This window comes from Eretmochelys imbricata, chromosome 8 (genome assembly GCF_965152235.1).
Source record: "Eretmochelys imbricata isolate rEreImb1 chromosome 8, rEreImb1.hap1, whole genome shotgun sequence".
NCBI classification, from domain to species: domain Eukaryota; kingdom Metazoa; phylum Chordata; order Testudines; family Cheloniidae; genus Eretmochelys; species Eretmochelys imbricata.
In genome coordinates this window covers 63,574,448-63,592,855 of record NC_135579.1, presented here as the reverse complement: position 1 = coordinate 63,592,855, position 18,408 = coordinate 63,574,448, and the positions used below count along the sequence as shown (strand labels likewise).

General features: G+C 45.9%; 1 protein-coding gene across 1 annotated transcript in view; it reads right to left on the bottom strand.

Moving 5' to 3' along the window:
• Positions 1-18,408, bottom strand: part of CFH (complement factor H) — an 87,818-nt gene that overhangs the window by 11,754 nt on the left and 57,656 nt on the right. The window contains exon 19 of the mRNA XM_077824428.1: positions 9,195-9,371. Within this exon, the coding sequence (XP_077680554.1) occupies positions 9,195-9,371 (177 nt within the window). The remainder of the gene's footprint in view (positions 1-9,194; positions 9,372-18,408) is intronic.

Sequence of the window (18,408 nt, the reverse complement as noted above, 5' to 3'; positions counted from 1 at the left end):
AAGTAGAGGGGAGGGAGCACCCATTGGGGGACACATCTCGAAGAACCATCATTACTCCACAAGATGAGTAACTTCTTCTTTGAGTAGTGTCTCTATGGATGCTCCACTGTAGGTGACTCCCAAGCAGTACCCACCACGACTGGAGGTTGGGACTTTGGAGTGGAGTCTATTACTACAAAGAGTACTGCGGAGCCAAAGATGGCATCAGAGACTGCATTTCCAGTGATCACATAATGTTCTGCGAAAGTGCTGGCAGAGGCCGAAGTTGCTGTTCTGCAGATTTCCAAGATTTGTGACCGAGGTAGAAATTGACCTCATGGAGTGCATACGGACTCCGGATGGAGGCAGCAGGTTGCTCCCCTGATAACAGCAATTAATGAAACCAGAGACCCATTTGGATAGTCTTTGAACCGATATTGCTGAGTGTTTGGATCTTTCCGTGAGTGAAAGGAAGAGTTATGGGGACTTCCTGAAGTCCTTAGCTCTGTCCCAGTAGAGGGGTAGTGCTCTTCTAACATCTAGCATATGCAGAAGCGCCTCCCTGATGTCACAATGTAGTTTTGGGGAAAAAACAGGAAATGGCAAAAAAAAGGGAGTGGCACAAGGGGCAGGCTGATGCAGCTGCTTCGCCAGAGGAGGGGAGGAGGTGCATGGCATCCCCCCTCCACACACACCCCAGCAGGCGACTCCGAGTTGGCTCCGGGGGGGGAGGGGGCTTATCCTGGCTGGACCTCCTAAGCAGCAGCCTGCCAGTGGGGAGAGGGCTAGGGGGAGTCCTCTCTGGTCCCCAGCTCTGAGGCTGCCTGCTTGCTGCACCACAAACTCCTCATCCCCAGCCCCATGCCCTGCACCCGCCTCCCTCTGTCCCAGCCCAGAGCCCGCACCCAGCACCCAAACCTGCTCCCGCACCCAGCACCCCAAACCCCCTGTCCCAGCCCAGAGCCTGCACCCAGCACCCAAACTCCGTCCCAGAGCTCACACCCCTCCCGCACCCAAACTTTCTCACAGAGCCTGCACCCCAAACCCCCTCCCGCACCTAATCTCCCTCCCAGAGCCTTAGGCAGGTGTGGTGGGTTGGGACTTGAACCCATTCTGGGCACCATCAAAAATTATACAAACCTGTCGCCCCTACATGGACAGGTGTAAGAGAGAGCAAGTTGCCATGGGCTCAAAGGGAGGTCTAATCAAAGCCCTGAGAACTAGATTAAGATCCCAGGCTGAAGTAGGTGGTCTCACATGTGGGAAGAGATTCCCAATGCCCTTAAGGAATCTATGTATCAGCAGGTGATCAAACACTGAGTATCCATCTACTTGGTGTTGGAAACCATTTTTGACGTGAGATGTACCTTAAGGGAGCTGAGTGAGAGTTTTGACCTCTTGAGGTCTAAAATGTCGTGTAAAATAAGAGAGGGGAAGATGAAGTTGGGTCTATGTGCTTATAATGACAACACACTTGGAATCATTTCCATTTTTTAGGTACGTACATCGAGTGGTCAACTTTCAGCTGTGTAGAAACATATCTTTCACCTTGTCAGAGCATTCTGCCTCTAAGCCTTGGATCCAAGAAGGAGCCAAGGCTGGAGACAGATGATCTGCAGGTTGGGATGAAGGATCAGCCCATTGTTTTGAGAGAGCAGGTAAGGAATGGGTCAAAGAGGAACTGGAGAACATATTGCCATCTGTGTCAGGTAAGGGAACCAGACTTGTCTTGGCCAGGAGGCGGCAATCAGGATAACTCTCCCTTTGTCTCATTGAATTTTCAACAGTACCTTGGATAGAAGAGGAAACCGGGGAAAGGCATACAAGAGGTTCCCATCCTATGGGAGGAAGAGGGCATCTCCCAGTGAATGTTTCTCCGGACTGGCCCTGCAGCAATAACAAGGACATTTCTTGTTTCGGTAAGTAGCGAAGAGATCCATAGTCGGGGTTCCCCAAAGGGCAAATATATTTTGAAGCACCTCTGAGTTCAGTTGCTCTTCGTGGTCATGAGAAAAATTCCAACTGAGACTGTCAGCTGTCAAGTTCTGTATCCCTGGTACATAGACAGCTGAGATAAGCACATTGTGATGGATGCATCAATTCCAAAGTTTGAGTGCTTCAGTGCAGAGGGAGGGACATCTGGCACTCCCCTGGTGATTTATGTAAAACATACAGGTCATATTGTCCATCATGACCTTAGTGTGGGTGTTCTTGATGGAAGGCAGAAAGTGTGCACAGGCATTCCTGACAGCTCTTAGTTCCAAACATTGGTATGGAGGATCACTTCTGTGAAAGGCCACTTGTGCACTGAACCTTGTGGTTGTATAGGTGAGCTCCCCAGCCTATTAGGGAGACATCCATTGTTAGAGTCAGCGTCAGTGGCGGTTGCACGAATGGAATGCCTGCTCGGATATTGGATGGGTCTTTCCACCAATCCAGGGAGTGCTTTACTGTGAAGGGCAGTGATAACAGTTTGGTTAGTCTGTCCCTGTTAGAGGACTAGACAGATGTGAGCTGCATCTAAAGACACTTCATGAACATCTGGGCATTTGGAATGATAAAGGTGCGTGCTGTCGTATGACCTAGCAGCTGCAGGCAGTTCCTAGCTGATGTTTGGGGCTGGTCTGGACTGTCTCTATGAGACTTGTAAGGGTGGTAAGTCTGTGTAGTGGGAGGAATGCTCTCACTTGTACTGCATTGAGGTTGGCGCTGATAAACTCCAGTCGCTGTATTGGGTTTAGTGTGCTGCTATGATGGAGAGAAGGCTGGAGAATACTCTGAATGGAACAGCCTATACTGATAAAGGTCCTACCCAAAGGTAAGCCATAGGAATCTCCTGTATGACAGTTATATCGAGATATGGAAGTAGGCATTGTGTAGCTCAAGGGCCAGAAATCAATCTCTTTGCTCTAGAGCTGGAATAATGGCTGCTAACATGACCATCTTGAACTTCTGTGCCTTCCCATATTTGTTTAATGCCCTTAGATCTAGAATGGGCCTCCAACTCCCTTCGCCTTGGGGATCAGGAAATAATGGGAGTAAAACCGCTTGCTCCTGAGTTGTGCCAGGACTGGTTCTATGGCCCCTAGGCATAACAAATGATCTATTTCCTGATGAAGTAGGTTCTGTTGAAAAGGGTGCCTGAAGGAGGATGGGGAAGGAAAGTTGGGGGAGGGATGTGAATTGAATGGCATAACCCTTCGGAATAATCTTCAGGACCTATCTGTCAGAGGTGATATTCTCCCAACGGCTGTGAAAGAGGGCCAGGTGACTTCTGAAGGGGAGTAACAGATGTGCATATGGCTGCTGATTTTGCAAGGTGTAATTGTTCAGGACCTTGACTAACCCATCAAAAGTGCTTAGAAGAGGAGGTCTGAGAGGTCGCGGATTGGAGTGCTGACTGATTCCCTTTTTGAGCTCTGGTCCTCTTATGCTGTGGCTCGTAACATGCTGAGATGGTAGGTTTTGAGGTGGTTGTGACCTGTGCTGTGGCTGACAGCTATATCTTCTCTTCTGTTCTGCAATGTAGATTCCTGGGGAGTGTAATAAATATGGCCCAGAATCCTTCAAGGTGTGGAGAGAAGAATCTGTTTTCTCCACGAAGAGCTTGGACCCTTCAAACTGGAGATCTTCTTTGGACAACCCAGAAAGTTGTAGCTAAGAAGCCTGCCTCATTACCACTGTCATGGAGACCAAACGAGCCACTATATCAGCTACGTGCAGTGCCATCTGTAGCAACATTATGGCCATTAACTGACCCTCTCTGACAATGGCCTGAAACTGCTCTTTTTGCATCTCCAGTAAACTTTCCAGAAACGCATTGAGTTTCCCATAATTAATAAAATCATGTTTGGCCAGGACAGCTTGGTAATTTGTGACTCTAAACTGTAATGTTGCCGACAAATACGCAATCCTTCCAATCCCGATCGGATGGGGTTGACTTGGCATGATGTTGCTTGCCTCATGCATTAACTGCATCCATTACATAGAGTTGGGTTGCGGATTTTGAAACAGGGAGTAAGCCTCTTTGGTAGGGATGTAGTATTTTTTGTCAGCTCTCTCGCTGGTTGTTGCAATGGAGGCTGGTGTGTGCCAGACAACTTTGGCAGGATCTAGAATTGGCTCATTAATTGGGAGGGTAATTCTGGATGAAGAGAAGGTGTACAGAATATGCACCAGCTTGTGATGTGTATCTGCCACCTCCTGTAGGGGAATGTGCATCTCATAAGCCACCCTCTTGGTATGACCCTGAAAGTTTTTAAAATTATCACCTATTGATGGAGGGGTCATTACACCCTCATCTAGTGGAGATGAGGAGAAGTTTGCTGGAGGAGTAGCTTCCCCTTTGAACCCTTCTTCCTGTTCTGAAAAAGCTTCCTCCTCCCCTGGCTCAGGAGCTCTGGACAGCAGGGCTGTAGGAGACAGTCTGCTGGACTCTCTCTGAGAGACACTGGGCAGCTATGATGTCTACGTCACCTAAAGATCCCAATATGGCCATGGAGATGGGGGAAGGGCATGGGCAGTGGCGTTACCCCAGGGGCCTATACCACAATTGTGGGTCAGCTCGATGGAGTTGAGAAGTCCCCTTGTATTGTGGCAGTGGGTCACGATGAGGGGCCAGGGAAATGACCTCCTCCTTGTCACTGTCAGACTCATCACTGGATAAGAGCGGTGACTGGGGTATTGGTGATACATGGCCTGGTGCCGAGAGCGATTCCGGGCACTGGGATGTGCTTGGTATCGGAGCCCCAGTATCAAGTAATGGGGATTGCTGTTCTTCCTCAATTGTCAGGATACCAGAGCTCATGCGATATCATGGGCTCGCTTGGCACTGCAGAGGATTGTCAGTGGTATGTTATCAGTACCAATGGTTGAGAAGGTGCAGAGCACTCCCTAGATGGGAGTTTTGTTGCACCTGGTACCGAAGGTTTTCTCAGTGCTGCTGTTTTAGAGATGGTATGGTAATTGTCTTTCTCCGTGGGGGTGGGGGGACGGTATTACTGACTTAGAACCTGAGCCCCTGGCATCATAGTGGAGGCCCCCTTTCGGGTACCGTGCTTCAGCGCTGCTGGTGCCGTGGGTATCAAGGTGGTTGCACTGGGGAACTCGGGCTGGCCATCCACTCGGAGCCCTTTTTATGAGCCTTTAGAGGGGGAGTCTGCTGGTTTTTTTCACAACTCTATCCCCTGTGAAGTTAAAGGCTCTGGGGATGATCCAGAGTTGGCACCGGAGTCCCCTGGAGACTGAAGTGTCTTCTCCATAAGGAGGAGTTTTAACTTCAGTTTCCAGTTCCTGCAATACCGCAGCTCTAGCTGGTGGCAGAGGGATCATTTCCGAGGGATATGGGACTCTCCCTGGCACCAGACACAGTGAGACTGTTTGGCTATTAAAGGAATCAATTCCTTGCAGGAGAGGCATCTCTTGAAGCTGGAAGAGCCAGGCATGCCCCTGCAGGGGGGCTATCACTCTCTAGCAGTGAGGGATGCTGAAGAAATTCTCTTCTTTCTTCCTCTTCTTCTTTTCCTCTCTCTCTCTCTTTTTTTTAAGTGATTTTTTTTTAAAAAGAATGTCTTCTAAATGCTCTGGGGGAGGGGAGAATCACCCCAGACAGGGCAGTAAACAAATTCTTTTTCTTTTTTAATCCCAATGGGGTAAAAGGGAAATGCTAACTATTAAGGAGAAGAAAAGAAACAAAAACAGTACTATTTATGGTTATGATGCAGATAAGGAAGGGACAACCGCTTTCTCCATTTGAGGACAAAGGCAATTGAGAAGGAACTGAGGGGGCTTCACTCCTGCAGTGCTAGATAGCCTTGAGGCAGACCATGAGGGAGGAAGAGCCTATGTGTGGGCTCAACAGACACTGCTACCAAAAATCTCCTATTAGGGGCACAGCTACACCTACAGTGGAGCACCTATAGGGACACTATTTGAAGAACCAGCACCAGTTTGCGTGGATTATAGAGAATCATAGAATATCAGAGTTGGAAGGGACCTCAGGAGGTCATCTAGTCCAACCCCCTGCTCAAAAGCAGGACCGATCCCCAATTAAATCATCCCAGCCAGGGCTTTGTCAAGCCTGACCTTAAAAACTTCTAAGGAAGGAGATTTCACCACCTCCCTAGGTAACGCATTCCAGTGTTTCACCACCCTCCTAGTGAAAAAGTTTTTCCTAATATCCAACCTAAACCTCCCCCACTGCAACTTGAGACCATTACTCCTCGTTCTGTTACCAGCTACCACTGAGAACAGTCTAGATCCATCCTCTTTGGAACCCTCTTTCAGGTAGTTGAAAGCAGCTATCAAATCCCCCCTCATTCTTCTCTTCCGCAGACTAAACAATCCAAGTTCCCTCAGCCTCTCCTCATAAGTCATGTGTTCCAGTCCCCTAATCATTTTTGTTGCCCTCCACTGGACATTTTCCAATTTTTCCACATCCTCCTTGTAGTGTGGGGCCCAAAACTGGACACAGTACTCCAGATGAGGCCTCACCAATGTTGAATAGAGGGGAACGATCACGTCCCTCGATCTGCTGGCAATGCCCCCACGTATACATCCCAAAATACCATTGGCCTTCTTGGCAACAAGGGCACACTGTTGACTTATATCCAGCTTCTCGTCCACTGTAACCCCTAGGTCCTTTTCTGCAGAACTGCTGCCGAGCCATTCGGTCCCTAGTCTGTAGCGGTGCATGGGGTTCTTCCGTCCTAAGTGCAGGACTCTGCACTTGTCCTTGTTGAACCTCATCAGATTTCTTTTGGCCCAATCCTCTAATATGTCTAGGGCCCTCTGTATCCTATCCCTACCCTCCAGCGTATCTACCTCTCCTCCCAGTTTAGTGTCATCTGCAAACTTGCTGAGGGTGCAATCCACACCATCCTCCAGATCATTTATGAAGATATTGAACAAAACCGGCCCGAGGACCGACCCTTGGGGCACTCCACTTGATACCGGCTGCCAACTAGACCTGGAGCCATTGATCACTACCCGTTGAGCCCGACAATCTAGCCAACTTTCTATCCACCTTATAGATTATCCTGAACCAACTCTATTTGTATTCCGAGAGAGGTGGTTACCCTTTTCATAAATTTCTGGTACATTTTATAATCATCAAGGTCCCGGGAAGATGATTCTGAAACAGGAGCCTCATCTGTAAATAATGAGGAAGTGCTGAGTGAAAGGATTAGTGTCAATCTGCTCTACTGTCTGCTGAACATCAGGAGGGTCAGAAACTGGAGGGATAATCTCTTTCAGCTGCTGGGTACCAGTGCTGGTACACAGAATGGTAATAGATAGAGAATGGCACTTTGATTGAGACCCAGCAGAATGCTGACTATCAGAAGATGACCTGGAGTCTGGAGAAACCACTCAGATTCCAGAAAGTCCACTTCTGTACTTCATGCAGAACCATGCCCAACTCCAAAGGAAGCTACGCCTCAGTCTGCTCCTGTAAAAGTCATGGTGCCAGGGCTTTGACCTGCACAATGAGGAATAAGGAGATGCTTAAGATCTTCTGTAATGAGATTCCAATATTTAGGATCCCACTTCTAGTTTCAAGAAGATCCAGCATTGGAATGCCAAGCTGGCAAGGTATTGTGTGGAGCAGATGGGTTGTGAGACCTTAACCAACATAAGATGGAGAGTACCAGAGGAAACATCTGGGGATTTCCTGATGAAGGGACCTGCTGGACAATAGAGCTTCAAGACTCTGGCACTACTTACAAAGGCTCAGTTCCCAATGGCACTGAATATGTCAGTGCCAAGGAGGATGCCAGTACCATGGTTTGAGGTATACGCAGAGCCTGGACATTGTCCTGCACAAATGGTAATCCAGCAGCAACAGGCACAAAATATCACTGGCTGATGCGTACACCTCAGGTGTTGTAGATACCAAAACAGTAACATGCATCGCAGCAGAAGTCTATGCTGTTGAACATCTCGGCCAAGAAGTCTATGCTGTTGAATGTCTTGACTGGCTATGAGGTGTTGGAGTCTACAACTCTGCGTTGCTCGAATGTGGAAATACTGGGAAGAGCCTCACAGGTGCTGGCTTAGCTCTAACCTCACTAGTGGTCTTTTGAAGAAGACGACAATGAAGACGATGATGATTTTTTCTGGATGAAGAGACTGAGGTGCTGGATGACTTCTGCTGCTTGCATGGTACTGGCGATAGAGAATGATGTCTTCTCCCTGGCTCTTTTTGACATGTGGAGACCACCAATTCTGGCGGTGTGCTTAGAGAGTCGAATCTGAATCCCTGTATGGTCAAGTGGCTGAGTTCCAAATGGGGACACAATGCTGCTTCCACCAGGACATCTCAAAGTAAAACTGCCCTCAACTTCTTTGAGCTGGTTTTAAATCCCCTACAAATAGGGTACTTATGCCTAATGTATCCTTCCCACTTCAAGCAGTGGGCGTGAGAATCAGTGTCTGTCATAGATTTGCTACAGTCAACAGCACTTAAATCCCAAGGTTTAAGACATGCCCTGGTACTGAAAATAAAACTCGAAGAAAAACAAGAAAATATTTGAAAATTAGTGCCACTATCTAAACTACAGCTATACTAAACCATTTACAGTGAAAGAATGCTAAAAAGATTTCTAATGGGAAAGTGTGAGAGAAACTCACACTGTTCATCTAGGGGTGGCAAGAGAAACTGAGAGGGTGAGGGCAGCTCTGCCCATTTATGCCCTTAGCTACAAGCACCAGTGTGCAGCAAAAGTACATGTACCACCTTGACAGGTACCGCTATGGGAATATGTTCTCTGGCTTTGATGAACTAGTGCACACACAACCAAGGTGGAACGGACAGGTGCAAGCACTTCAAGACACAGGGACTATAGTGGATCACAAATTGAATGAGTAAAAGGTGTGATGCTGTTGTGGAAATGGCAAATGTCATTCTGGGAAGTATTAACAGGAATGTCATATGTAAAACAAGAAAGGAAAAGTTCCACCCTAACTATTGTCTACATAGTTAGAAAGTTAAGTCCCAAATCAGGTTACTTTTTTTCGAGGTTGTGGAATCCTCATCATTGGAGGTTTTAAGAACAGGTTACCTTTCAGGAATTATCTAGGTATACTTAATCCTACCTCAATGCAGGGGGATGGACTAGTCGACTTTTCAAGTTCCCTTCCAGCCCTATGATTGTATGCTCCCAGCTCACTAAAGTGCACCTGGTCTTACTTGTTTTAATTAAAATACAAACTCCTACCTTTGCAAATTGGTGGTTGTGACCATTCTCCATCTTCACAAGTTACATAATTCAATCCCATACTTTCAAATCCTTCCTGACATTTATATTGCACTCTAGCACCAGGCAGATACCTTCTCTCCTCATTATTTATAATATCAGCTTTGGCAACTGCAGGTGGAGTGCTACATCTTGCATCTGAAAAGGGAGAGAGACAAATAAACATACTAGTAGTGAAACTCTATTAATGTAATATCTTATTTTCATGAAATATGTTATGTTCCAATAAATGAAGGTTATTTGCTTCTAATCAAAGTTCTTTGAGATATTGGAAGTTCTCTGCATATTCGCACATGTGGGGTATTGTGCTGCCTAATTATGCTTAATGGTTGAACCTTTTCCAAGCAGCATCTTTTAAAGTGCTTATGCACACTCCTTCTATCCCTTCCCTCTCTGTCTCTGAACATTCTGAGGATGAAGATACATAAGGGGTCATGGCACACTCTATCACCTCAGTTCCTTTCACTGCCAACCAGAAGTACAGCGCAAAAGGACTCTGAGAAAGAGGGGAAAGTGGGTGTGAAGTGTGAATATGAATAGCCATTTCAAAAAACTCTGTTTTACAAGTAACCTTCATTTCTTCTTCCAGTGGCTCTTCATATTCCCACTTATGGGTAGTTTGAAAAGCAATGAGGAAAATAAACTGGAGGACATCACAGAGCACTGCTCTACCAAATCTAGTATCTGCCCTAGAAGCCAAATTGAGAATATAGTGATTAGTAAAAGTGTGCACAGAAGTCCACGTTGCAACCCTGCCAATTGCAAGAAAAGGGACTTGCTTAAGGCAAGCAAAAAAGACACTACCACAGCTCTAGTGGAATGAGATCAAAGTATCCTAGATACAAGAATTTGTTAACATGTAACATTCAACAATTCATTATTTAATCCATCTAGAAATAGTCAAGAAAGACACAGTCTGACCCCCGAGACTTTTAGCATAAAACATGAATAACATAGATTATTTTCAAAACCTTTTTGCTTTATTTAAATAATATGCAAGAGCTCTTCTTAAATCCAAAGTACATAAAACAGATTTTCCCTTCTTAGCATGTGGCCTTGGAAAAAATGTCAGGAAATTAATTATCTGACTTATGTGAAATTCAGAAAGTCATTTTGGCAAAAGTCTGGGATAAAGGCTAAGAACCACCTTAACTTTATGAAAAGACTTAAAGTGGGCATCACCATCAAGGCATTGAATTCACTCAGCCTTCTGGCTGATGCCATGGTAATAATGATTGCTGCCTCAAATATTAAAAATAAAAAACACTCAGCCAAGGGTTCAAACGGTGGTTTCATAAATGTAGATAAAACCAGCTTAAGACTCCAAGAAGGGACAGGATCCCTCAAAGAGCATACATATTAGATACCTTCCTTCTCAAATTTATTATCCATATTATGGCCAGGATCCCCTGGGGGACTAACTTGAAGGGGAAAGGAGTCCAGGAGAGCTGGCTGTATTTCAAGGAATCCCTGTTGAGGTTACAGGGACAAACCATCCCGATGAGTCGAAAGAATAGTAAATATGGCAGGCGACCAGCTTGGCTTAACGGTGAAATCCTAGCGGATCTTAAACATAAAAAAGAAGCTTACAAGAAGTGGAAGGTTGGACATATGACCAGGGAAGAGTATAAAAATATTGCTCGGGCATGTAGGAATGAAATCAGGAGGGCCAAATCGCACCTGGACCTGCAGCTAGCGAGAGATGTCAAGAGTAACAAGAAGGGTTTCTTCAGGTATGTTGGCAACAAGAAGAAAGCCAAGGAAAGTGTGGGCCCCTTACTGAATGAGGGAGGCAACCTAGTGACAGAGGATGTGGAAAAAGCTAATGTACTCAATGCTTTTTTTGCCTCTGTTTTCACTAACAAGGTCAGCTCCCAGACTGCTGCGCTGGGCATCACAAAATGGGGAAGAGATGGCCAGCCCTCTGTGGAGATAGAGGTGGCTAGGGACTATTTAGAAAAGCTGGACGTGCACAAGTCCATGGGGCCAGACAAGTTGCATCCGAGAGTGCTGAAGGAATTGGCGGCTGTGATTGCAGAGCCATTGGCCATTATCTTTGAAAACTTGTGGCGAACCGGGGAAGTCCCGGATGACTGGAAAAAGGCTAATGTAGTGCCAATCTTTAAAAAAGGGAAGAAGGAGGATCCTGGGAACTACAGGCCAGTCAGCCTCACCTCAGTCCCTGGAAAAATCATGGAGCAGGTCCTCAAAGAATCAATCTTGAAGTACTTGCATGAGAGGAAAGTGATCAGGAACAGCCAGCATGGATTCACCAAGGGAAGGTCATGCCTGACTAATCTAATCGCCTTTTATGATGAGATTACTGGTTCTGTGGATGAAGCGAAAGCAGTGGATGTATTGTTTCTTGACTTTAGCAAAGCTTTGGACACGGTCTCCCACAGTATTCTTGTCAGCAAGTTAAGGAAGTATGGGCTGGATGAATGCACTATAAGGTGGGTAGAAAGCTGGCTAGATTGTCGGGCTCAACGGGTAGTGATCAATGGCTCCATGTCTAGTTGGCAGCCGGTATCAAGTGGAGTGCCCCAAGGGTCGGTCCTGGGGCCGGCTTTGTTCAATATCTTCATAAATGATCTGGAGGATGGTGTGGATTGCACTCTCAGCAAATTTGCGGACGATACTAAACTGGGAGGAGTGGTAGATATGCTGGAGGGGAGGGATAGGATACAGAAGGACTTAGACAAATTGGAGGATTGGGCCAAAAGAAATCTGATGAGGTTCAATAAGGATAAGTGCAGGGTCCTGCACTTAGGACGGAAGAATCCAATGCACCGCTACAGACTAGGGACCGAATGGCTAGGCAGCAGTTCTGCGGAAAAGGACCTAGGGGTGACAGTGGACGAGAAGCTGGATATGAGTCAGCAGTGTGCCCTTGTTGCCAAGAAGGCCAATGGCATTTGGGGATGTATAAGTAGGGGCATAGCGAGCAGATCGAGGGACGTGATCGTCCCCCTCTATTCGACATTGGTGAGGCCTCATCTGGAGTACTGTGTCCAGTTTTGGGCCCCACACTACAAGAAGGATGTGGATAAATTGGAGAGAGTCCAGCGAAGGGCAACAAAAATGATTAGGGGTCTAGAACACATGACTTATGAGGAGAGGCTGAGGGAACTGGGATTGTTTAGCCTGCAGAAGAGAAGAATGAGGGGGGATTTGATAGCTGCTTTCAACTACCTGAAAGGGGGTTCCAAAGAGGATGGCTCTAGACTGTTCTCAATGGTAGCAGATGACAGAACGAGGAGTAATGGTCTCAAGTTGCAGTGGGGGAGGTTTAGATTGGATATTAGGAAAAACTTTTTCACTAAGAGGGTGGTGAAACACTGGAATGCGTTACCTAGGGAGGTGATAGAATCTCCTTCCTTAGAGGTTTTTAAGGTCAGGCTTGACAAAGCCCTGGCTGGGATGATTTAACTGGGAATTGGTCCTGCTTCGAGCAGGGGGTTGGACTAGATGACCTTCAGGGGTCCCTTCCAACCCTGATATTCTATGATTCTATGATTCTATGATTATGCACCAACTGCAATCTACTATCAACCAAAATATGGTAAGCTATAGAATCATAGAATCATAGAATATCAGGGTTGGAAGGGACCCCTGAAGGTCATCTAGTCCAACCCCCTGCTCGAAGCAGGACCAATTCCCAGTTAAATCATCCCAGCCAGGGCTTTGTCAAGCCTGACCTTAAAAACTTCCAAGGAAGGAGATTCCACCACCTCCCTAGGCAACGCATTCCAGTGTTTCACCACCCTCTTAGTGAAAAAGTTTTTCCTAATATCCAATCTAAACCTCCCCCACTGCAACTTGAAGCCATTACTCCTCGTTCTGTCATCTGCTACCATTGAGAACAGTCTAGAGCCATCCTCTTTGGAACCCCCTTTCAGGTAGTTGAAAGCAGCTATCAAATCCCCCCTCATTCTTCTCTTCTGCAGGCTAAACAATCCCAGCTCCCTCAGCCTCTCCTCATAAGTCATGTGTTCTAGACCCCTAATCATTTTTGTTGCCCTTCGCTGGACTCTCTCCAATTTATCCACATCCTTCTTGTAGTGTGGGGCCCAAAACTGGACACAGTACTCCAGATGAGGCCTCACCAATGTCGAATAGAGGGGGACGATCACGTCCCTCGATCTGCTCGCTATGCCCCTACGTATACATCCCAAAATGCCATTGGCCTTCTTGGCAACAAGGGCACACTGCTGACTCATATCCAGCTTCTCGTCCACTGTCACCCCTAGGTCCTTTTCCGCAGAACTGCTGCCTAGCCATTCGGTCCCTAGTCTGTAGCGGTGCATTGGATTCTTCCGTCCTAAGTGCAGGACCCTGCACTTATCCTTATTGAACCTCATCAGATTTCTTATGGCCCAATCCTCCAATTTGTCTAGGTCCTTCTGTATCCTATCCCTCCCCTCCAGCGTATCTACCACTCCTCCCAGTTTAGTATCGTCCGCAAATTTGCTGAGAGTGCAATCCACACCATCCTCCAGATCATTTATGAAGATATTGAACAAAACCGGCCCCAGGACCGACCCCTGGGGCACTCCACTTGACACCGGCTGCCAACTAGACATGGAGCCATTGATCACTACCCGTTGAGCCCGACAATCTAGCCAGCTTTCTACCCACCCTATAGTGCATTCATCCAGCCCATACTTCCTTAACTTGCTGGCAAGAATACTGTGGGAGACCGTGTCAAAAGCTTTGCTAAAGTCAAGAAACAATACATCCACTGCTTTCCCTTCATCCACAGAACCAGTAATCTCATGATAAAAGGCGATTAGATTAGTCAGGCATGACCTTCCCTTGGTGAATCCATGCTGGCTGTTCCTGATCACTTTCCTTTCATGCAAGTACTTCAAGATTGATTCTTTGAGGACCTGCTCCATGATTTTTCCAGGGACTGAGGTGAGGCTGACTGGCCTGTAGTTCCCAGGATCCTCCTTCTTCCCTTTTTTAAAGATTGGCACTACATTAGCCTTTTTCCAGTCATCCGGGACTTCCCCGGTTCGCCACGAGTTTTCAAAGATAATGGCCAATGGCTCTGCAATCACAGCCGCCAATTCCTTCAGCACTCTCGGATGCAACTCGTCCGGCCCCATGGACTTGTGCACGTCCAGCTTTTCTAAATAGTCCCTAACCACCTCTATCTCCACAGAGGGTTGGCCATCTCTTCCCCATTTTGTGATGCCCAGCGTAGCAGTCTGGGAGCTGTCCTTGTTAGTGAAAACAGAGGCAAAAAAAGCATTGAGTACATTAGCTTTTTCCACATCCTCTGTCACTAGGTTGCCTCCCTCATTCAGTAAGGGTCCCACACTTTCCTTGGCTTTCTTCTTGTTGCCAACATACCTGAAGAAACCCTTCTTGTTACTCTTGACATCTCTCGCTAGCTGCAGCTCCAGGTGCGATTTGGCCCTCCTGATTTCATTCCTACATGCCCGAGCAATATTTTTATACTCTTCCCTGGTCATATGTCCATCCTTCCACTTCTTGTAAGCTTCTTTTTTATGTTTAAGATCCGCTAGGATTTCACCGTTAAGCCAAGCCGGACGCCTGCCATATTTACTATTCTTTCGACTCATCGGGATGGTTTGTCCCTGTAACCTCAACAGGGATTCCTTGAAATACAGCCAGCTCTCCTGGACTCCTTTCCCCTTCAAGTTAGTCCCCCAGGGGATCCTGGTCATCCGTTCCCTGAGGGAGTCGAAGTCTGCTTTCCTGAAGTCCAGGGTCCGTATCCTGCTGCTTACCTTTCTTCCCTGCGTCAGGATCCTGAACTCAACCAACTCATGGTCACTGCCTCCCAGATTCCCATCCACTTTTGCTTCCCCCACTAATTCTACCTGGTTTGTGAGCAGCAGGTCAAGAAAAGCGCCCCCCCTAGTTGGCTCCTCTAGCACTTGCACCAGGAAATTGTCCCCTACGCTTTCCAAAAACTTCCTGGATTGTCTATGCACCGCAGTATTGCTCTCCCAGCAGATATCAGGAAAATTAAAGTCACCCATGAGAATCAGGGCATGCGATCTAGTAGCTTCCGTGAGCTGCCAGAAGAAAGCCTCATCTACCTCATCCCCCTGGTCCGGTGGTCTATAGCAGACTCCCACCACTACATCACTCTTGTTGCACACACTTCTAAACTTAATCCAGAGACACTCAGGTTTTTCTACAGTTTCGTACCGGAGCTCTGAGCAGTCATACTGCTCCCTTACATACAGTGCTACTCCCCCACCTTTTCTGCCCTGCCTGTCCTTCCTGAACAGTTTATAACCATCCATGACAGTACTCCAGTCATGTGAGTTATCCCACCAAGTCTCTGTGATTCCAATCACATCATAGTTCCTTGACATTACCAGGACCTCCAGTTCTCCCTGCTTGTTTCCAAGGCTTTGTGCATTCGTATATAAGCACTTGAGATAACCTGTTGATCGCCCCTCATTCCCAGTATGAGGCAGGAGCTGTGCCTGTAATAGCTGAAAAATGAACTTTCAAAGATGAGTTAGATAACCCTTCAGTTTTTAAGTATATTAAATCTTCCATACCTTGTGTTGTGGATGATGAGACAGGAAAATCAGATTTTTTCCTGCATCCAAGCCACAAATCTGGACTATTTCAAATAAGACCAATGACTTCAAACTGTAAACTGACTCAAATGAGACTCCCTCCTCCTCCTCGTCTTCCATTATTTGATACATTTGAATTTCCCCTCATTGATGGTGAAGGGGGAATTGAACTGGACTCCTCAGAGGATAACTGCTCTGACTGACCACCACCACCAGTCCAGAAGGCAGGCTGACTAGTGTTAGAACATTGTTCAGATTTGGCCTGTAGACCTGGGACATCCAATGCTGCATTGGTCTTATTTTGAGATGCACAAATGGAGTCTTACAAGTAGTCACCACCATGAGACCCAGGAAGAAAATTATTTTCTGAGTTTGACATATTTTAATGTTTAAAACATTGCGCTATTTTTAAAAAAAATCTGTTCTCTGGTAAGAAGATTTTTCGCTGCTGCTGTGTGCACTAAGGAGCACATGAATAAAATTATGTGAGTTGGGTAGAGATTTGACTTTTTGACATTCAGATTTAGCTCCACGTTCAACAACCAATCATCCAAATATGTAAACAAAAATATCCTGTTTTCTCAAATGTGATGCTACAACAGAGAGGCATTTCATAAATACTCTTGGTACCGTGGACAGGCCAAATGCGAAGACCTTGTATGGGAAATGGCGTCCTGCCACCAATAAGTGAAAATACTTTCAATGACTGTGTCAGATAGAAATATGAAAATATTTGTCCTTTAAATCGAGAGTCGCAAACCAATCCACAGCTGAAAGTGAAGGGATTATGGAGGCCAGAGTTAACATATGGAATCAAAACATCCAAATGTACTTGCTCAGATTTCTGAAATCTAAAATTGGATGACACTAGCCAGTCTTTTTTCTGCACCTGAAAGTATCTTTAATAAAATCCCTGTTCAGGTACCTCATTGCAGCACATATAAGCAGTAATTTCTACACTTCTGGAAGTAGCAAGGCCTTGTGAAAAGGTTCACTGGAAAGAGATGATAGGGGGAATTGAAGGGGTTAGTTTCTCTAACTGAATGGCATAGCCCTTGTCTCTAATTTCTATGACCCATTTATCTGATGTAATAAACCTTCATTTGCTGATAAAATTGGCTAGCCTGTCTCCATAAGAGGAAGGGACGAGTCATTGCAGTTTCATTTTCTACTCTTGATATCACTTCAAAGCTGAAGCCTGGTGTTCAATGAAGATGACAGGGAGGAAGCAGATTATTTTGATTTAGGCCTCAATTTGAAAGACCTCTTCTTGTGTTACCTCTGGAAAAATGTAGCCCACTGGTGTCGTTGCTGACATCTTTGATTTGACAAGAAATAAGCCAAAGAAGATTGTGGATAATAATGTCTCTGACTATGGAAAGAAGGTATAGAAAGTATCCTCTTAATAGAAGAAATCAAACACAAAGAGCAGGTTGTCATTCTTTTCTCCTTCAGTTTTCCCAACAACTCATCTGTCTTTTTACTTAAAGGACCATCCCTTTCGAAGGGGAGATCCTCTACCTTTATTCTAGTATTCAGAGCCAGAGTAAAAAAGCAAACCCAAGCATGTGTCCTCAGAGTAATTTCGGAAGCCAATGCGCTGGCAGAAGAGTCTGAAGCATTAAAGAAGGCCCTGAGTGTGTGCTTTGCTACATTTTGACCCTCCGTTAGGATTTCATTTGCCAAATTCTGTATGTCATCTGGCAAATCCTGCAGAAACAATGCTATCTTTTTCCATAGGTGGAATTGATAGCAGGCCATAACTGCTTGATAACTTTCCACCCTAATACTAAGAAAGGAAGAAGAAAACACCTTTCTCCCAAAGGAATCAATATTTCCCCCCTATCAGTAGGAGTGAAATATGCTTGTTCAGATCTCAAACTGCTAATGGCAATAGCCACCACCACTGAATTAGTTACAGGATGTGTGTGAAAATATGAAAACACTTCATCCTGATTATCTTATATAATTTGACTGCCTTCTTAGAGATAAGCTGGCAAGAGGCAGAAGTGGAACAAACAATCTGAGCAGGCTGCAGCAGAATTAGTAGTGACATCCTACTCTTGGAGGTGGCACCAAGAGCTTCCTCCAAACACTAGAGGGGAGGTTTCTTCCATGGCTATGGATTATAAATTCAACATGGACACCATGTGATCCTTCAGGTCATGAAACTCTGCTGCCATGAGAAGGGGAAGAGGCAGAATTCTCATCCATATTCTCATCCAGTGACAAATCAGAAGAGTAATCTGTGTCAGCATGTTTTTATTTTAAAAGAGGAGCTATCTCCTCATCTTCTTCAGACAGAGTATCAGGCAGCAGACAGAGTATCTGTAACTAGATGCAGACAGATCCACTGTAACTAGAGGCAAGGATTCTCCACAGCCAGATCCTTTACAGATGAATCATCATATCTCCATCCATATGGAGAACAGCTATAAAGTTACTGCATCAGCACTCAATAAGGCCATGGAGCCTAGGGCTGCCAATCTCCACAGCAACTTGTATTCAGAACATATCCACAGGAGGAGGCACAAACTGGGAAGAAATAGTTCTCTTTATTCTTCCTCTATCTTCGATTAAATAATGGAATTGATTCTGGATGTGTG